At 36.6% G+C, this 22471-nt stretch overlaps 1 protein-coding gene across 11 annotated transcripts in view; it reads right to left on the bottom strand.

Moving 5' to 3' along the window:
- The window catches only part of mark2a (MAP/microtubule affinity-regulating kinase 2a), a 57763-nt gene that overhangs the window by 18087 nt on the left and 17205 nt on the right, over window positions 1–22471 (bottom strand). For 6 of the 11 annotated variants that reach the window (XM_056446197.1, XM_056446199.1, XM_056446200.1 and 3 more), the window contains exons 2-11: window positions 17481–17636; window positions 12807–12860; window positions 12413–12461; window positions 12088–12153; window positions 10071–10141; window positions 6762–6818; window positions 6422–6658; window positions 5500–5619; window positions 1979–2117; window positions 1267–1379 (exon numbers count right to left, since the gene is read on the bottom strand). In XM_056446197.1, coding sequence (XP_056302172.1) covers window positions 1267–1379; window positions 1979–2117; window positions 5500–5619; window positions 6422–6658; window positions 6762–6818; window positions 10071–10141; window positions 12088–12153; window positions 12413–12461; window positions 12807–12860; window positions 17481–17636 — 1062 coding nt within the window. The remainder of the gene's footprint in view (window positions 1–1266; window positions 1380–1978; window positions 2118–5499; window positions 5620–6421; window positions 6659–6761; window positions 6819–10070; window positions 10142–12087; window positions 12154–12412; window positions 12462–12806; window positions 12861–17480; window positions 17637–22471) is intronic. The other 5 variants (XM_056446201.1, XM_056446202.1, XM_056446203.1 and 2 more) reach the window with 3 other exon arrangements.

Here is a 22471-nt window from a genome sequence, read left to right as displayed (position 1 = left end):
ATTTAATGAATTATTTATTTTTATTTATTTAAATCGTAAATCTATTTTTTATTTGAGAAAAAAATCTGGTATTTTTAATCACCCTGTCCTTATCACTTGGTAAAATTTTAGTTACAGTAATAATAATAATTTTAAAAAAAAACAATTATACAAAAAGAACCAAGTGACTGAAGCCATTTTTCCAATTCATGGTATGGTATGTGTTGTGGTCTCTAACATGGTTTGTTTTATACAGACCCACTTTGACAGGACCAGTACTGTTTAATGATGCGCCAAAATCTTTTATTGAACAAAATATTTATACTGTCTTCAAAATATCCCCAAAAAGACCCGGGCAAAAAAAAATGGTATCCCTACTACTCCTGCAAGCTGATTTCCCCCTCACCTATGTGTAATTATGCACTTAGGTTAGCAGATAGGAAAATTAGGTGGAGCTGTGAAACCCATATCACCAAAGATACGTGACAATGACAACATAACATTATAATTAATCGTATTTATTTATACTAATCATACCAGGCAAAATATTAAATAATATAAAAAGTACAAATGGCTCCAACAGTATGATTTGGCATAGCTCAGCTCACTTTGGTTTGCATTACCACTGTAATTTAGTACATGTTAAAGTGGGTGGGATTACTGCTAGAGTAGTGCCACCTCTACTGCAGTGACTTCTTGAAAAATTTTCCAGGTCATCCCATCCAGCTCTTGGCTACCAAAAAGTTAATCATGAGGCTGCTACTTCAGCTTTTTCTTATCATGGTATAAAATGTTTTAGTTGTGTAAACCAACAATTCAGCAGTGGTTGTGGCTGACTGTTTCATACATCAGGTTTGAGGTCTCAAATCCACTGAAGCTAGTAGTTACTATTCTCTCTGAGGGTGATCTGAAGTGTGTATACATCATGCTTTGGTAATAATACAGCTTAGTACAACCTCGGATGAGGTTCCAATTTAAAAAAAGGAGCAGGTGGTAAGTATGGTGCGCAGTGGAAAAGCCCCTATAAGAAAGCCATAAAAAAACAAACAGTGCCGTTCCGTACAGTGGAAAAGGATCTAAAATTAGAACAGTAAAATAAAAATAAAAATAAATAAAAAAAGAGGAAATAAACAAATGAAATTAAATAGAACAAAAAGTAGATCAAAACTACAGAAATCAAAAGCAAAACAAGAAAATACAGAACAATAAAACAAAAGCAAAAATCTATAGCATCCATTAAAACTGCATGCACAAACAGATAATCACATGATCTGTAGAATAACATACCTCTGAGTTCCTATAGTCCAGTAATAAGTAAGTTGCCATGACATCATTATATTTTTGGTTGATAAGGGAGTCTTGTATCTCATCTAGAGAGTATCCCATCCGTATCATAATATCTAAGACGACAGACCAAAGAGTTCAATAAGAAAACAGCTTACAAGATTAACAACAGTGTTTTATATTTACATAGCCCGTCACCAAACATCTGGGGTTTCATTGGTAGTTCATGTGCATTGTAAGGAGTTTTGGTGGACGATTTCCTTACTTATCCTAAATATATCCTATATTGCTATCCAGCAGCTATAAAAAAAACTCTGCTTGCTTAAAATGTAATATAATTTAGTGCATCGTGCATATCTGCAGTGCAAATACTGTAATTTGAAATACACCAAATTTTAATACTTAAAATTGGAGATTACCATCCCTAATCCCAAGTATATGTAATAAAACTAAACAATCATTTTGTAAGTAGCTACAACCATAATAAAAGAAAACCTTAATCATGCACAAACCTCACACACACACGACAGAGAGAAAAGAAACAAGAGATTTGTTAGAAAGCAGGAAAATTATTTATAACTTTATATATTTATAAGACTCTCGGTTGAATTCAGATCCAGTCCCATAACCAAGACTTATTACCCAATCAAAACCAATCTCTGTCTTAGACCCCACCCACCACCATCACCAAAGCCCTCGGCCGCATCTACCCCACCTCTTCTCCAAACCCCTGTACTGCTGGGGTGCTGACCTGTCCTCTTAGGGTCTTTGTAGTCAGGCTGGGGTTCGATGTAGGGCTTCAACTCCTCGTCCTCGTGGCCCACATTCATCCATCGGTCCTTCATGATCTGCTGCTGAGTAGAAGCACAGAGAAAAGATACAAGGTAATAAATGTCAGATGAGGTAAATAGTAGTGTGATGCAAAAACAGTTGGTTATCAAAGAAAAGCGCATATAATCAAAACTTATTCAACAACAACAAAAACAATGGTGAAAAGCTGAATCACTCAATCAGAAAACACATCAATCTGCAAACAGTTGCTTGTGCAGAGTCTAAGCCTTAGACTGTACGCCTACAGATTGCCCATGAACAGTCTGATGCATATTGAACACAAAAATAGCAAAAGCTGCCTGAAACCACCAGATCTGATCGGCTGGCTTTTATGTAATTTCCAGGAATCAAGGTTTAAATCTGTCAACTGCGTTCACCAGGTGGCTACACAGGAAGAACTAAACACTAGATTTGCAATAGTTTGAGCACTACATTGAATCATACATAAGATGCTCAAAAGGTCAATTCATTAATAGTATTTTTTGCGGGAATCATAGTTATATAATAACGTTTTAATTATATCTGTTTGGAAGTTTTCCCACAATAAAAAAAAATTCATCACATATTTTTTAAATAACAGATTTGAATCTATTTGTTTAAATGTTATAAATGTTGCTTATGACAGAGTTCAGTATTTTAAGAGAATGGTAAAACAAAGAAACACAATAAAGGTTATTGCACACTGAATCCGAAATTTGTCCCTAATTTTCGCACGTTAAAAAATAAATTCGTCCTCACATTGTGTGAATCGTATCAACACACTGCCCCCGAAAAAAAAAAAAAAAAAAAAACTCAAACCAGATTCAATTTTTCACACTTCTCGCATCCGAAAAGTGCTTAAGAGGGTTTTTTTTTTACAGTTCAGAGTCACCATACAAGCAAAAAGCTAAATACAGAAATCCGTCATTTGAGCTACAGATAACTTTGACAAACACAGTGCATAAAAGAAAGACAAACTGTGGTGGACAGTTGAAAACCCCTATATGCTGGATTCAATGATTGGCATATGTATGTGTGCGTGTATGTCCATACATTTGATACTATAATAGAAAGCATGGTCCGCTTTTGGTCTGTTGCTTGGACACATCAACGTGACCACTATCTATTATAACGTCAATTCACCTTATTCTCCGCGTATGAGCGGGCGCAGCCATTTGAATCTTTTTGGCTCGAAACTTCCAGTCTTAATCACTTCCATTCATTTTTAGAGGTTAAAAACATCTCGTTCTGCTGCTTGATGTTGCAAACTGATCTTTTCATATTATATTATTCTACTTTTTATGTATAGTCATGCAAACACTTGTTTGTAGAGCGAGTAGTTTGATCGTTTTCTGCCGTTTATTATTTCTAGTCATTTCTCCCATAGGCAACTGAATCGGAAATTCTAAAACAATCGCAAAAAAGAGCGCACTTCCGTATTGTAGAATAAGGTCAATAGGTACTGTCTCTGTTGAAGATTTGTTTACGTACGTGAATGTGTGTATCACAAGCAATGTATCAAAATTCCACTGATTTCCTGAAACAAACTTTCATTTAGAGATAATCATAGCACAGCTCTTTAATAATGAGTTGAACTCTCCTTCCTCTCTATGCAGTATTAAATGAACACGTTATGTAGAATATTCCTACTTTGGAGAAGAGAGAACAAAGTATCTCTGCTTGAACTGACTCTGAAATGTTTTGCGTTTTTTCGTAGTAGATAAATTAATACGCTTCAGACTCGGTTTGCAAGGTTTGTTTACGTTACAGCTTTTTCGCATATGAATACGAAAAATTTGCATACGAAAATTTCTAACTTCAGTGTAAGACTTTAAGTCTTAATGTTTAAACCCTGAATAATAAAGGTGACTTAATCTTGAATAGCCAGCATTCCCTACTGACAGCAAAATGTCTAGACTTCCTTTGCAGCTTTCATTAGCCAAGACGAGACCACAAGCCAATTGACTAAGCATCATGTTGAAAAAAATCATTGTCCTTACAATAACGGATACCATGCAATCAGATGATCATTTCATGCTATATTAAATGGAAAAATAAATGTCTTTGGAGGAGAACGACTCAGGAATTTTCACTTCATTTTTGACTTAGAGATGCCTAGTTTGAACTTCCAAAATGTATATTAAATATGCCTTCAAAAGGATCTAAATAATTCAAGCTGAGTAATAAGTACATCACCTAGTGAAACGATCAATAGTTTTCTTGTTTTTTCTTGAAAAAAAATAAACAAATATACCTTTTAATCACAAACTCTCATCTCGCATAAGCTCTGGGATCCAATACTAAGCATGAATAATACATGAATTACGCGGAAACACCTTTGGTCACATATGCGGAACCACCATTGTATTCATAAGTTGTTTTCAACGCACAATAACAGACCATTTCAAATTACAGTCTGCGCAAGTCTGTGGTGTTTGTTCGGTTTAGTAAGTCAAGGTGTTATCAACCAATCTCTCAATGTAACATATATGGGATGTATAAAATCCTGTCATTTCAGCTTGTACAGATTTGAAAGACCAAGATGCAGATCTGGCAGAAACCCAGAGGGGACACCAGCAATGCCCGCACACAGTAAGGCAGTGCTGGACTACAACATAGCAACTGGCAATAAACAAACTGTAAATTTCTTTAGAACATGACTGATCATTTTGCTTTGCGAAACCCTTATAAACTGCATTTTGGAAGGAGCCCAATTGAATTCCACTATATAGAGAAGAATACTGGAATATTTTGGTCAAAAACCATAATTTCTTTATGACTTAAAGAAAAACTTAAGTCTTGGATGACAAGGAAGTGATTAAATGATCTTTACATTTTTGTTGTGGGAGTGAACTTAGCTTTTAAGTGTATATACTAGCAAACAAAAGTGTCATACTTTTGAAACAGGTTATTTAGTTCACGTTATTTATTTATAAGCCACAGGTGTCAAACTCAGTTCCTGGAGAGCCGCAGCACTGCACAGTTTAGCTTTGACACTAATTAAACACACCTAATCAAACTACCTGCGTCCTTTAGGCTTGTTTGAAACCTACAGGTAACTGGGGCAGTGTTGGAAGTAAATTCTGTCGGGCTGCACCATGTTTGCAAACATGATAGCAGTTTCATTGTACTTCTGCTTTGTTTCCAGGCAAGCTATTTTAAATAATGCATCATTTGTCGCTGAAATCCTGCAAAAATCAACCATTAGTAGGATGACTTTGAAACAAATGCTTTAAATTTTTGGTGCCTTGTGTATCTAATATTTAGTCCATGAGCAAGACCTCAAACTAAAAGTGATGAAAATCCAAGGAAAACCATTATGTTCTTGGTGAGAATTGGCTGATTGTAGTCCAAACTCAACACAAATAGACTCTACACCAAACCTCAAAACACAAGCTTGCATTAAGTATTTACTCATAAACAAACCTCAAGGCTCCCTCGCTTGAATGGGTTGAGAACGAGGAATTTCTTCAGTAAGTTCTCACAGTCGGTCGACATATAGAAGGGAATCCTGTACTTGCCCCTCAAAACCCGTTCTCGAAGTTCCTAAGATGACCCCAACACAATCACTCATTGCTGAATTGTTTCATTTTATTAGAAGAAGATATTTAACATATCAAACTGCAAGATTACACATGCACACAATGATATTCTCACACTAGTCATATTGCATTACATCATGGTCACAAGCCTCTTTAACAACATTGAAGCCTATTGATTCGACATATAAACAAGCAGTTAAAAATATGGACTTAAAGCCTATGCGATGGTATCATTGTGAGGTTTTATGTAAACATAACCATTTTAGTTTTGATTGTTTTAATAAATTTCATTATCTTAATTTGTTTTTTAAATGTTTAAATGATGTTCCAATGCTGTTTTCTGATCCAATCAGTAGGCATCAAACCTCTCACAGCGTCACACAAGCAATTGCTAATTGTGACAGCCCTATACTAAAGTGTAAGACTTCTTTTGGTCAATCTGTTTTCTCTGTTAAGGAAACCAAATTGTGGAATGATTTACCTGTTAGCCTAAAATTAGAAAGTAATATAAATATTTTTAGTAGTGTACTTAAAAAGTGGTTAAAAATAAAACAGCAGTGTTTACACAAAGAGCCTACTATTAGTTTGTTTGATCCTGCCGCCTTTTTATGCAATTTTAGGTAATTAGAATGTTGTGTATATGGATCTATTTTATTTTCATTTTATATCAAGCCTCCCGTGGACATGTGCTAAAACCCTTAAAATAAATGCATTTAGTTGTCCAGTGTAATTGTGATGTCAATGTCAAAATAAATCAATAAAAAATTCAAAAATACTGACATACACTCCCATTTCTCTGTGCTCACCTTTAGGTTCTGTCCATCGAACGGCAAAGAACCACTGACCAGTGTGTACAGTATGACCCCAAGGCTCCAGACGTCCACCTCCGGCCCGTCGTACTTCTTCCCCTGAAAGAGCTCGGGGGCAGCATAAGGAGGACTGCCGCAAAAAGTATCCAGCTTGTTGCCCAGTGTGAACTCATTACTAAAGCCAAAGTCTGCAATTTTGATGTTCATGTCTGCATCCAGAAGCAGGTTCTCTGCCTGTGAGCGAGAGAGGATTTTTAGTGATTATGTACTTAGGGGTGAAATCAAATAACAAATTAGCACAGAAGACTCTGAAAGGTGAAAAATATATCACGTGTACCTTGAGGTCTCTGTGAACAATGCACTTCTGGTGACAGTACTGCACGGCTGATACAATCTGAACACACAAGCACAGACAAAGGATTACTGCACACAAGCGGACTTCTAAAGCGAATAGCTCAAGCTAGAGTTTGATACTGAAATCCAGTGTAACCTACCGTACCAGCAGATTTTGGTGCCATTTAAATGCAGAGCTTTGAATTGGAAATAGAGACAAGGGAATTATGGGCCATTTCCACTGAGTGGTACAGTATGGTATGGTTCGTTGCACATTTATGGTCGTTTCCACTGTTAAAGGCTACCTAAAAGAAAACCGCACCATACTACTTTTTGGTCACCACTTGCAAAGGGTAACTGCCACGGTAAAAAGGGTACCAAAAGGCGAAGCTAGACACGCAGCTAAATGCTATTGGTTTACAGAGATACGTCACTCACAGAAGCAGGAGAATGAAAACAAAGGAAGCAGCATTTTTAAAAACACAGCCGTGACATTACATCGTAATACTATATACATATAATAACAAGCTATGGTCAACCCGAGCTCAAACAAACCTTGTCGTCATCCTGATGAACAGCCACAAAGCCAAAAAGAACAAAATATGCCGTGTTCTGTTGTTGCGAGCGGTTTCACGATCTCCAGAGAGCTCGCCGCACATCTATATTTCAAATAAACTTCTTAAGCTCATATTATTAAGGTGATTATTGAAGCGTTTCTGACATCCGATTCTTTTAGAAAGGGACATACGCGAGAGTGAAGTGCGAAAAAACAAAGGAGAAGCCGGAAAAAAACTGCAGCAGAAGATGCTTTCTGCAAGATAAAACATTAACAAACTGCCATGTTTAACTATTATCATAGCCTTTTGGACTATTATGAACTCAGAATGATGGAATTACTCTCTGACAGAGTTACATGTGCTGCTGAAGATTAAAGACACAGATGAGAGGTTATAAAATACATTTCATATCGAGTTATTACCAGAGATTTTCTGTGGTTTTATATTATGGATGGGTGCGTTCACATGCGGGTCATCCCTAAGAAAGAGAGCGTGATGATGTGCATCGTTGGCTTGGTGCTGTCTATGTGTGTGTATGTATGTGTGTGAATGAGAGAGAGCGTGGTGCTGTGGGCTGTGTGTCTATGTGTGTGTGTGTTTATACAGACAGCTTGTTATATATAAAATATATATGCATTTATGTGTATAAAGCATCTGTTTTGTGAGAAGTGCTTCTTATATGATATGTGAACGACCCGTACGGCTTTACTGTGACATTTCTTCAAGTAAAAATGACATTGTCTGAAACTTTCTGTCATACACCACACCCACTAAAAGGGTACCCTTTGGCAGTAAAAACAAGCCTGATAAAGGTGACCCGTATCGACCCATACCGTACTGTACCTCTCAGTGGAAATAGGCCATTATAGGACTGGAAAGAAGTGTTCCTTCATATCAGTGATTCTCAAACTTTTAAGCCAGCGACCCCCAATGTAAGATCGTCAAGAACTCGTGACCCCCTAATACCAAAGCATAGACAAACAATAAAAGTAACTTTAAGCTGTTCCCAATATTTTAACTATATTTACTATACATTACAGGGCTCGAAATTAACATTTTGGCTTGGTAGCACTGGTGCTCCTAACTTTTTAAATGTAGACGCACCAGCCAAAATTTTGTCGCACCGTTACTACAAGTTTTATAAACAGATTTATTGCATTTGAAATCAATAATCAAAACTAACAAGCAAAAAATATATGCATGCATGAGGAAACTATGTCTTAACGAAATCCTGTTACCACAAGAAAATACATTTTTATAACATAATTGAGTGACCAAAAGATACACGGACCGCTCACCGGCCCTGCACGCACAGCTTGACATGAATGAATCTGTTAACGATAGTGTGCTGTTCTCACGGGTGGTGTCTGATATTGCACAGATGCTTTTGACATATACCTTATTATTTGCATACGTAATTTTAATAGCAATACCGCTCTTTTCATGAGCTGCAATATTAGTTTAATCTTAGTCAGTGCAAGCCGTTTTGCGATGGTGTACGTGGTATTAAAATTTATCTATAACTGCCACTTTCAAGGCTGACAGCATCTGGCAATTAAATGAAGGATTAAACAGAACCTCTTGTGCTTAAAATGTGTAGATGTGGCAAACAGTTACCTGAAATTTCCGTCCCACAGACTTTACAGTGAATGCTTTAGTTATTTTCATAGCGGACTTGAAGCCAATGGAAGTCTTTTATCCACTCTTCAATAAGTGTAGATGGTGGATTAACATTCAGCACATGATCAGTAATCAGATGTGCCATTATTTGTAGCTTTAGGTGGTTTCTAAAACTTAATCTGTCAGAGTTGTTTTCATTTGCATCTTCTGTGCTTTACATTTTTGCGGTTGTAGTTCCTATCATCTGAAGGCAGGAGGCGTTGACTGAGTGATTGACAACTGATTTTAACCAATCCATTCGCGTTCAGTTCTAGAGCAGTGGGCCAATAAGAAGAGCGGGGCAAACGTTGTGGGCTTTGTTTACTGCAACAAGTTGACATGACAACAGTTTTAAACTGTTCCTGAGTACTGCGTTTCAAGTGCAAAGATGCATTCTGCCTGAATGTGTCCTAAATACTTTATGAATTCATCAGTAATATATTTTTTAAAAAAATCAGAAAATATTAGCTGTTACTTGTAATACTGAAAAATATATATTAAAATCACTGAACATTGCACAATTTTTAAAGCACTCTCGCGAGCCCTTGAAATAATTCTCAACCCCCCAGGTTAAGAATCACTGCTTTATATGAAGAAATCAATAGGCTACATTTTAAATCAGTAACCTCAATGTGTAACCTGTTCGCTATACCAATGCAGACCAATTTTTCTTGCATACAATGAATGAGCAGTTTGTAAAAGGTTTTTCAACTAAGCTGTTTAACCGAAATAACTTTTTCAACAAAAAGTTGTCCTTTAATATCGTCCAACATTGTTTTATGTGCCTTTAAAACATCAGTCTCTCATTAGCACTCAATTTGCCAAAACAAAACCCAAACGATTACAACTTATTGGCATGACTAAGTTATTGGTTGAAAAAGAAGTATGAACTCTCAGACTATTACATCTTGTTTGAACTACATTTAGCTGTGATCAGACCAACTATACCATGCATATACATCCACTATATCAGCATTAAATATTAAAACTAGACCGCTGATGTGTTTATAGTGCCTTATGGTGCTTTGTTCTCATGCAACAGTAATATCAAATATGCACAAGCGAGCGAATAAAAATCCAAATGCACAGCATCTCACCTGTCTGAATTTGGCTCGGGCCTCTTTCTCTTTCATTCTGCCGTGGGCTACGAGGTAATCAAACACCTCACCTGCAAACCAAGATGAGGAACAAGTCACGGTTAGAAAAGAAACAGCTGCACAAACTAAGAAAAGTAAGCAAAGGTCTGGCTCTAGCATGATCCAAGCCCATATTACTTTACTTTAAGCTTTACTATGAGCAGTACTTTACTATGAACTTGAAAAACAAATAAACAGCCTTAGGTGACTGACGCAACAAACTTACAGTTGTCAAATTCAAAGTATTGGACTCTGAACTGTATTTACATGACATACAAATAGAGTCTCTGAGTTTCCAATGAAATGCTGTCTCTGAAGCAGGATGTTTTTGCAGCTGTTCCCTAAAGATCCTCTCAATGTTCGTGTAAAGAAAACAAAAACATTTAGAGCTAATAGAACCACACAAATAGAATAAATTTTAGATATTCTTACAGATATCCCACCCCAAAATATGTATTATATCACTTATTTGGTTTCAGGGTTTCTGCAAATTTAAGACTTTTTAAGACCCTTTTAAGACCATTAAAGGCCGCCTCAAACTGTGCATTTTTTTTATAATCATGAATGATTGTAGCATGTCAGACTGCACAAACATGGCTCCCATGTCACACTGATCTCAGCTGTCATAAAGTCAGACTGAACGACAATGAAGATGCGCCAAAGACAAAAGAAAACGCCCCTAAAGTTTGATGTCATCCACCCGTGACACGTTCACTATCCTGCGCTGTGAAATGATTCCTCACAGCAAACGTAAACAATCTGTAGTGGCATTTTTGCACATGGAGTGTCTCAATAATAAAACCAGGAAGAAAAAACTGTTTTGACATTTCCCTGCAGTCGTTTGAAAATGTCGCATGGTCTGCGTCACATAATTCTGAGCTCCAATTGGTTCTAGGATTGACGCTCATCGCAGCTGTTGTCAAACGGGCACCAAGCGGCTGTCTGTGACCATGTCAAACCAACGTTCAAAGATCACAGATTTTAGCCTAAGATTTCAGGAATCTTTTAGGATTTCCCAAACTTGTCTCAGATGACTAAATCGTGGCTGAAATCTCACAGTGTGAGCAGGGCTTAAGAATGAAATTTTAGACTTACACAGCGTTAAACACTAAGCATTTTTTTATCTAATGGCCCGTTATTATCATGAGTAATCGTGTAATCATTTTTAGTTTCCTTTCCCTGATTAGGGAATTTTGTTTGGGGATTTTGCTGTAAAACGTCCAAAAGCTGTTGTGAACATTAAAACTGTTTTATTGAGATGTATTGCTGATCATTGGATAGATTGAGTAGCTTTATTTGGACAAAGCAAAATTATGACCCGTTTAAAATGATTTAAGACCTGCAGCCCAATATTTCAGTCAATTTAAGACTCTTTAAAGGCCTAAAATGTAGTTTTTGATATTTAAGATATTTTAAGACTTTAAGACCCTGCAGTCACCCTGGATTTATAGATGTTGTTCCAAAACTGTATGCATGTCTAAATCTGTAAAAGGAATGTTGTGAGAAATGTTGGTAACAAAGCAGGTTGGTTTCAATTCACAATAACTTGCATTGCATGAATGGAACTAAAAAAACGTAAATGGGAACCAAAACAATTAGTTACCACATTTTCTGCACAAGACTGAAAAAAGCTTGTGTGGTGTAAATGACCATTTCTGAGAAGACTATCCTTATACTTTTTGGTTAAACATTCCAGATGGATTTGATTTAGATTGATCTTTTAAAGAATCTCATGCATTCATTTGCAGTAATATTTGCTCTTCATTTCACAGTGCATTTTGATTTGAGTAAAAAAAAAGAAGCTAAATTTGATATTTAACAGGGACAGTGATCAGAACTATAGTCACATCCTGTTTATTGTAAACTGTCGAGGTGTTTACAGAACAGCTGAACATCCCTGCATAGTGAGAAAGAAACATTATTGCTTGTGGAGGGGGTGGACAAAAGGAGGTTAGAATGAGTTTGGACGAGCTCTGACCTCCGCTGGCATATTCCATCACCAAGTAGAGGGTCTTCTCAGTCTCAATCACTTCAAATAACTTCACTGCATGAGAACAAGAGGGAAAAGAATGTGAAAATGTGACATCTTCCTTTATTTAAATGTACAAATCAGCATTGTTGGATAAACTCTAAAAAAATATATTGTATTAGAGTTATTCTCAAGAGGTTTCACGCTCACCAAATCCAGTTGCACAAAAAAACACTGACATTTGGACAAGGATTAATGAACCCAAATAAAAAGGGGAAACCTGGAGATTCAAGCTGAGAGACTTAAGGGCGATTTGTCTGTCTGCTAAGCTCACCGATATTTGGGTGATTCAAGAGCTTCATGATCCTCACTTCCCGAAATAGCTGAAAATGGAGACAGAAGATGTCAATGTGTGGCAAACAGATGATGTGTTTGTCCTTCACAGAGTAAATATTTCAGGCTTGTGAACACATGAGTAAGATGTGGTTATAAACTTCCCCACCGGCCCCCCAACCAACAGACTCTTCATTTCAGGAAGTATTTGAGTCTAATTTCCTATAATTAGCTGCTGTGGGCTCTACAGAGAAAACGTTTTGCGTCTTGAAAGTCATGAAGCAACAGGAAGAGACACAACTTAACCGGGGTGGGAGAGTTGAAAGAAAACAAACGATAACTTCTGAAATTGCAATCTGACCCCAGTGAACCAGAGGAGGACGGGTCCCGCTCACCTTTTGAAGACTGGAGGAGTTGAGCTGAGTCTTGTCTATGATTTTCACTGCCACCTGAAGGAGAGGGTGAAGAGTTCGGTTAGGGTAAACGCTTGGGAAAAGCCCCGAGGCGGCAGGCACACACAACAGCCTCGCTCTGCCTTCATACTGATCACAATCTCACATCATCAGGAAACAATTCACAGCGCTGCATTGAGGAGATTAAAGTGAGCTGCTCCTGTGGCGAACGCGCACACACATACACCAACCAAGAGTTTCACCTTCGCCCCCTTTTCTCTATCGGTATTAAACCTCTCTTTGGCCAAGAGTCACATGGTGTCTTATCGGTGTCTCAGACACCAGGCAGTCTCATATTTGCAGGCACAGAGATCCAAAAACAAGCCTGGCTGAATGTTAAGTGCGCTGCAGCAATCAGAGACTGAATGAAAACTACATTGGAAAATGTCCCAAGAACAGCTCATTTACAACGCAGTGTACATGTATGGGTGAATTGAACTTGAATGGCATTTGCTTGCATTCACAGCTGGCAATTTCCCATAAATTACATGCAAATTAGTAGGGCTGGGCAATAAAATCGGTATCGTTATTTACAGAACGATCACCATTGTTATTATCGAAAAAAAAAGATTAGGTATGTAGTTTTGCTATGAAGCGTTATAGTTTTACTAAAATGTGGCTGCCGAGCGTGCACCTTGGAAACAATGCTAATAAGCTTAGGGTGTAGTTTGTAATTTCCAATAGAGGCGCGCGACTTGCATGACGCGCAAATGCCAGCAACGTGCACATGTTGTGCAAGCGACACATATGACATGCATTTTCCTGGCGCACCTAGTTGAAAACATCTGAACTTTTCCAATTTCGGCAAGCACACTGTGATTCATGCATGTAGAACTCACCAATCTGCTTCACATTTAGTATGAAATATACACATTTCCGTAATAACGGCAGACTAATTACCTCAAACAAACACAGCGCAGCAAAACACTGCAGTGCATTTTACTTTTCTCCATTAACTTGTCATCCTCTGAGAAAACGATTGATAGTCGCTTAGTTACAAGAGACGCCAGGGGAGTGTGAGCGCAAAGCCCATTGTAATAATCAAGAAAACCACACGCTCACGCTTGCCACTTCAGGTCAAATAACAACACATGCGAACAATGAGTGCCGTATAGCACCAGTGAGAAGATTGTAAATTAAAAAGTATGTGAGGATGTAGGGTTGGGTCGATAGACAATGCCATCGTCCATCGCCGATGGCCGATAGACGCCACGATGCTGAGCCAGCATCGCGATCCTCCGCCCCCTTTCGCAAACCCGTTTGTGAAAATACACACTCAGGCCCCTTTACACTAATACATCTTAGTTTTAAAATGCCATTTTAGAACAAAAACGATTCATATTCACACTGGCGTTTCATCTAGCATTTCTGAACAGCCCTCCATCCAACGCACGCACACACACACACACAGCCATGCGCTCGTCTGAGCTCCAGCTTAGCGGATGCTTTGAGCACTGCACGTCAGACAGTTTATTAAGGATGTACTGCTGGATCGCATCTCACTATAGTTGTTAAACATGATATTTAATTAATCTTGTCTCTATCCAACGACTCTTCGGTCTTTTGAGTCTATCAGGTAACATGTCACAGCGTCAGAACACAGTTTTTAATCTTTCGCTTTCATGCTTGTACTAATTAATCTTAGTGAAAACCTCAGATACTGTTGGTTGGTTGTGCACCTTTTTTAGCAACCAAGTTTGTCAACGCCATTATAACAACACAGATCACTCTGCCTATTCATGCCAGAGTCCCTCGGAAAAAGTGATTGACAGGCGGTAATTTGTGTGTCACTTATCTTTATTTATTTAGGATTTGGTTATGGGTAAAACAAAGACCATGCGGGTCAGGTAGTTGAAACGGTAGGCTACAAATAATTAATTTGTTATGAATTAATTAATTATTCATGAATAATTAATTAACCGACGCCTATCACAACGATGCCATCATCCATCGCGATGTTTCACATTAGACATTGCATGATGCCAAATTGATCGACATCGCCCAACCCTATAAGGATGTCCCCAGAGTGGCTTTTTGGTTTCTTTTATTGTGCATCCCAGAGACTAGGTCCCCATCTGAAGAGTTTTTAGCATAGGGGGTAATAATATAGTCATCCAACTTCTCAATTTTTAATGTTCAGTATGTATTGAATAATGATGGCTGGTTCCTTTACTTGAAAGCTCAGATTTCATTCATTCTTTTTTATTTTATTTTCAGCTTAGTCACTTTATTAATCTGTGGATGCCACAGCAGAATGAACCACCATCTTATCCATCATATGTTTTACGCAGCAAATGCCCTTCCGGCTGCAGCCCATCTCTGGGAAACATCCATACACACTCATACCTCATACACTACGGACAATTTAGCCTACCCAATTCACCTGTACCATGTCTTTGGACTGTGGGGGAAACTGGAGCACCCGGAGGAAACCCACGCAGAACACAGGGAGAACATGCAAACTCCACACAGAAATGCCAACTGACCCAGCCAAGGCTTGAACCAGCAACTTTCTTGCTGTGAGGCGACAGCACTACCTACTGCACCACTGCGTCACCCAAGCTCAGATTTGATTATCATTTGTTTTGTAATAGAGTAATTTATAGAGTTTGAGATTTACCGTATCATTATTCACACCTTTACAGATTTTATGTATCCAGTTTAAGAGTCTCTTTAACGCTTATGTTTATTTTATTACAAACAGATCAGATATTTTGTTTAAATATTTTTGTTTTTGACTAATAAAACTATTTGCCTTAGTAATGTTGGTAAATTAAAATTAAGTGCTTAAATAACAAAAAATCTTAATATTCCTAAATGTATTGGTAAAAGGTTTTAAGAATTATCGATATCGAATGATATGAAACATGATATGGTGATTTTTTTTGTGCAATATCACCCAGCCCTTCAAATTTGTACCACATTTTTTGCACAATGTTCAGCAAATCAGCTGATCTATTCGATGATGAGAAGTAGAGTAACAAAGCACCTTAAATTGCATGAAAAAAAAACGACTCCTGGTGTATCTCAGTGGATAAAGAGAATGAAACCTTGCCTTGCTTTAGAAAAGAACCTATTTTTAAAAAAAGAAAATTCATATATTTTGGTCTATTTGAAAAATATTCTATGATTTTTTGGAGAATCTAGATGGTGACTCTTCTCTTGAACTGATGGGCATTGAAAGTATATAGATTAGACAAATAGGTTATTGCTGTATTATTTAATATTAGTATTATTTATTTCTATTTTCTTTCAAAGTGTATTAAATAATTTTGATCTAGATTATAAAAATGTTTTTTTATTTTTGTATTTTTTTTGCCAAACCGAAAAATTAAATCTTTATCAACTTGTATGACAATGTTTAAATAAAAAATTAACAATGTAAAGTAATGAAAGGATAATACTTGTTGATTGGAGATTCAGAACTGATAAAAACTGATTGGCTATAAACTGTCACAAGATAGAATGATTTTTACAAAAATTAAATGCACTTATGTATAAATCATAATAAGATCAATAATATGCATTTATAAGAGATAAAATTGAAATAAATTGACAAATCCCCCAAACAAATTCCTTTAATTTCCCCCTAATTGTGAAATCAATCCATGAATAATTATTTGTTCATGAAGCTTAGCATTACCCTTTTTCCTGTTATTTCATGTCTCATTTCCTCATTTAGGGTGTTAATAAAAAAAAGAAATTAACATATTATAGATTTAGAATCTGCTGTAGGCTTTAATATTAATTAGGTCCACATGGAATCTGTGCATGCAGAAATCTGCAGATTTCTGCAGATTTTTAGCCCATCATTGAGTCTATGTATTTACTTGTGTAAATATGTTTACATTTATATTTATTCAATTATTATATTTATTTAAATTAATTTCACTAATATTATTATGATATAATCATAAAAAATTTACTATGATTTATGTACAATGCAGTTTGTAAAGTAATATTTCCTGTCTTTTAGTAGATATATTATTCCAGAGACTTGCCTTGTTTACCAAATAAGTGGATCTAATTGGATTTGCACTGTAAACATTAAATACAAGTTAAAAATCTATTATTTTTTATTTCAAATATTCACTTTTTAGTTATGATACTCCAAAAATCATTCCGCATAAATCCTCAGATTTTTAAAAAAAATTCTCTGCAGAAATAGCAAAACAATGTTCGCAGATCCGGTCTGAGCCTAATAATAATGTACAGAAAAGGTGACTTACTGTTACACCCCAAACAATTATGTGCACATGATTTATTTGACACCTGACAGATACCTGATAACCAGAGCATTCTTAGTAACCTGAGCAACAGCCAAAGCAAGAGTTAGGTCAATGTCATCATCACATTCAGTGTACAGCAGAGGCAGCCTGTTTTAGTTATTTTTATTTATTTATTTTTTTCCTGAGAGGGCTCAGGTGGCGCTGCTGCTGTTGCTTTCAGATCTAATAGGCATCAGACATGAGCTAACTGAACAGCATGTTGGTTTCTATTTTGCATTATGGAGATCAGAAAAATGATTCAAGCACATTCCACCCAGCAGATAAACAACATGCCTTTTAAACAGTGTAATTAGTAGCATTTTTCTTCAGGGCTCAATGCAGTCCTCACCTCTCTGCCGGTGAGGATGTGTTTGGCCAGTTTGACCTTGGCGAAGTTGCCTTTGCCGATGGTTTTGAGGAGCCTGTAGCAGCCGATGTGTGGCTGCTCGTCTGCTGTGGAGTGGGGCATAGTGCTGCGCCCACCGGGCTTTGAGTCCGAGTGAGACTGCAAAAGGAGAGAGAGAGAAAGAAAAACAGTTTAGGCCCGTGTTTGTTTTTTCCGACTATTCCAGACCACAGCTCTTCACCTGGGAACAGTTATGATGGCTGAACCTAAATGCACAGATGGGGAGGTTTGCAGAGCACTGCTGTAATAATATCCTTATCAGAGTTCGGGTAATTCTGATTGGATAGGACTGTCGCCAGTCGCCATCTGATTCTCACACTAAGCAGACATGCAGAGGGAGGCAGAGATGAAGAGTGAGGTAGAAAAGGGAAGAGGCTGTGAAAAAGAGCGGAGATTAAGGATGCACCACAATTTCAGCTGAAAATGACTTGGTTTTTGACTGAAAGAGAAAATAGAAATCTTGGCCAAAAATGAGAACAGAAAACACTTTGACAAATAATAAATATAAAATGCTTCAGGTCTGGTTCAAGTGCACAGACAAATTTCATGTCGTTTAGACATGCACACCTCCTCAGACGAGCATAATGTGTAAAATCCTCTACAGTTAATCTATTAAACATGAATGCATGAGTATTCTTTATATTTAACAATCCAGTTTATATTACATCTTAACTGTGTCCGAATGGCAACTAACACACACTACTCAACCTTTTGGTATTACTAGCACATTAATTATTATTAAAGAGAATTTTCCAATGACAATTTAGCACATCTTATCTGGCACGTCAGAAGAGGAGTCATCTTTCATATGAGAAGGGAGAGAAGCATCTGTGTATACAAACATTTCTACACAAAAGTATGACTTTCTACTATTCTGGATGACATTCTACACCACATTCAAACCTTCTGGGTCAGTTAAAAAGTTGACAAAGCTGAATTTTGAGCAGCCATTACTCCAGGCTTACATGATCCTTCAAAATATTATAAAGAGTCAACAGAGTCCTGGGAGATCCATTTCCTATTTTCCCCATTTTAAAGTTTTCTGGACTCATTTTATTAGCTAAAACATAAGTTACTAAACAAACAGCAAGTCCAGATAATTTGAAATCATAAAACATATTTAATCTAAGCATTCATCAAGTCAAATTTAAGACTTTAGACCTTTTTAAGACCATTATGAATTACATTACAAGGTTAACTAGTGGCTTTTTTAATGTAAGGAAGATTATCAAACCATATTGGTAACAGAGTTAATAAAAGTAAACGTTTATTGAGATGGAATGTTAGTGGGTGCTGGCCCCAATGGGTAGCTTCACATGGACATAGAAAAATTAAGACCCGTTTAAAATTATTTAAGACCTACAACACAATATGTCAGTGATTTTAAGACTTTAAGGCCTAAACATTTGTTTTGTTTTTTTTTAATTAAGAAATTTTAATAGTTTTTAAGACCCTGCAGATACCCTAATTTATGGGCACGACAAACTGTGCCATTCATTCACAGAGGAACACACAGACTTCTTATTAAAGAGATAGTTCATCCAAAAATGACTATTTACTCACCATGAACTGGTTCCCTAACCATTTTGAGTTATTTCTTTAGTTGAACACAAACAAATATTTTGTGGAAACCTGAAAACCATAGTCTTGCATAGAGGAGGTCAATGATAACGGTTTTTTCAGCTTTCTTCAAATTAATATGAGCTAATGATGACAGAATTTTTAGTTTTAGGTGAAACTATCCCTTTAAATAGAGTCTTGTAGCATTTAATATTAATAGAAAACTGCCTATGAGTTGTAATTAAGTGTACTGCATTGCCTTTGAATTATTAATATAAAAAATGTAACAAATTGTGTCACATTCCATATTATACACCTAATTTCTTTGATAATTTTTATGATTGGATTCTACGATTTCAGAATCCACTGGATTTACTGGGAAAGCGGGTATGACAGCTGCCATGCACTAAAGCTGCCCTTATTTAGAATAGAGGCTAAGATCAATATTTCTATGAACAACACTTCAATAATTATACTGTTTTCACACCTACATGGTACTTCACTACAATAACAGCCTCCAGCAACCTTAAATATTCATTAATGTCAGTGAAAAATAATGCAGGACAATTTCAGTCATTCCAAACAAAGGCTAGTTTAAAATTAACTTCACTTTGAGTGCATCCCCAGCTGATATATATACACATATTGAGCGAGAGAGAGAAAAAAGATTGAAATAATGCAGGATTGCACTGGTCAAAATACAGACAAAACAGACCGCTAGTCCATGGGAAGAAAAAAAAAAAGCTGATGGGAGAGCGAGAGTGTGTTTAACAGTGGGGATTTCTCTGAGCGAGGTACACTCGGTTCTTTCTGTGTTGATGGGAAACAGAGCATCAATTGTGGCCTGTGCCTGTGTGTGTGCACTCACATTAGAGCTGCAGTATGAGGACAGCTTGTTGACCGGCGAGGTGAGCACATCATTCCAAACAGATACTCTATTGTCTGGATCGTTGCACATGTTCACGACAAGGTTAATGCCACCATGTTCACATTAGACCATGTGACATGTCTGCGTCTGAACGTCAGTGTGCTTAAGGTGCCTTTTGTCTATGGACAGCAATATCTTTTTAAAAAACTCAATTTCAAGGCACTTAAAATGCATTGGGTGATGTCTGAGATTTAGTTTTGACGCATCTTTCTCACAACACCCTCATGGAGGCGGATGAAGCTACTTCACTATTGTTCAACACACCCATTACCAGTGATTCAGCCATAGGGTACTACGAAAACAGCTATAAAAGTGCTATTTAAATATTACACAATGTACATATACATAACAAATACCTCTCTGCTATCTTATAGTGATCATCGAATAATATATGTATTACCAATAGAAAATTAATTGATAGAGATTTTTTTTTTAATCATCCTGAATGACTTTTACCTTACCTAATCATTTCCATCAGTCTTAGTACACAGTGTCAAGCTTTAAATAGGAAAATTATCAAAACCTTTAACCATTTAGAGCTAGATGCTAATGGTCTAATCTGATTCAATGATCTATGCAAAGATAAGCTAAGCAAAAAGTACTTAAATTTACAGCACAAGTCAAAAACGGCATGTATGGGTCACAATTATCAATTCTGTTATTAAGCTAAAAATCATTAGTATATTAAGAATCATGTTTTATAAAGACATTTTGCAAGTTTTATTCTTAAAGAGGGCACTTTTTCAGATGTAAAATAAGTCTCTGATATCCCTGGTTTGTGTGTGTGAGGTTTCAGCTCAAACTACCAAACAAATAATTTTTTATAACTATTTGAAACTGCCAATTTTAGGCTTAGATACCCTTTTGGTGACTATCGCTTTAAATTTAAATAAGATTGTGCCCTAGCACTTTTTCAATAGAGGGCGGAGCTACCAAATGCCTGTGTGTCAGCATAGTGGCAGACTGAAGAACAAGACTAAGATCCTATGCAAGTGAGAGAGAGATCGTCACTAATGGGCATGGCTTTCCCCTTCTGATTACATGTACAATGGGAGTATGTCAATCAAAGTGTTGCTGCAGACTGTTTTTATGAAGTGTGATTATAACAAAATGAACAATTATCATTAGAAGCTGGTTATATTTACAGACTGTTGTCACATATGTGTGCTTAAACCCCTTATAAAAGGGGTTTTGTATAATAGGTCCCATTTAAACATTTCCAATTAAAAACAATTGTGTAAGAGGATCCTGCAAAAATCACAAACAAAAATAGGACAAAAGCGTTCTGATACCCGCACTTTGCGAATTACCCACTCAAGTTTGGGATCTATGTAAAGCTGGGAATTCCCCTTTCAGGCTAGCTATTCTCCACAATGTCATTACAGTGGTAAGCCAATAGAGAGGCATAAAACAAACCCATCTTGCATCAACAAAACTAGTTTCCTCTTAGCAACAGCCAGTTACAGTAGCTCTGATTGGCTGTTGACAGTGTAAACAATCCATGGATTATTGCTAAATTTAAATGCTAATGACCCCAATAACTTACAAGCCTAAATTAATTTATAGAAAATCATTTAAAGGATGATACAGAAAATCCAGAGACCATCTTTGTATAGGATGATGCCCTGAAGATGGCAAAATTGATCAATAGTTAGACCACTATGACTGGAATACAAAGTTTTCCCTAAAGATTTTGAATTGGAGCAGGTTGAGTGGTTAAAACTGTCTCAAGTTCAGTAAGTCTGTCACAAAAATTCCTTAATAGCTTATCTACGAAAATAGTGAGCTGTGTTAACCAGGAACAGGAGTCGGGGTGGTTTAAGGTCAGATGTGACTTTAGATTTAGATTGTAAATCTAATTGTTAGATTGCAATCTAGATTGTTTTCTCAGACATTTTCACGTTTTTTTCTCTCGTTTAAACACTCGTTGTAACTTCTACCTTCCTTTAGCATGTCCAGGAAGTCCAACTTTTTGTGCAATGGTTCGCATCATCCTCTGTCTTTTGGAAACTACCGTGGGTGCCTTGGACGGTGCAGAATGTTTCATCCACATTATGGAGTTTGTTGAGGAAAAAATATATAGGTTTATTTGGTTTTAAATCAGTGTACATTTAAACAATTTCCATTTAGTACTAATATGCACTGCTGAGGACTTCATTTTTGACATCACAACCACAAAAATGACACTTACGACTGGTTTTGTGGTTAATGATCACAAAAAAAAACACTTTTATTTTCCTTGTTGTAAAATGAGCCTATTTCCCTATATCAGAGTATTCCTTTAACAACTGAAGAGTAACAAACGTTTTCACTTGTTGAGATTAAAAACTATGGTTAACTGTTAAAACATTAGAATGACATAAATCTGTTTAACAGTCAATAAAACAATTACGTATTGTAACTCAAACATTAGCAAGATGCAAAGATCCATAATTCTCAATCAATC

The sequence above is a fragment of the Danio aesculapii genome, chromosome 21 (genome assembly GCF_903798145.1).
Source record: "Danio aesculapii chromosome 21, fDanAes4.1, whole genome shotgun sequence".
NCBI classification, from domain to species: Eukaryota; Metazoa; Chordata; class Actinopteri; order Cypriniformes; family Danionidae; genus Danio; species Danio aesculapii.
This window is presented reverse-complemented; position numbering and strand designations above follow the sequence as displayed.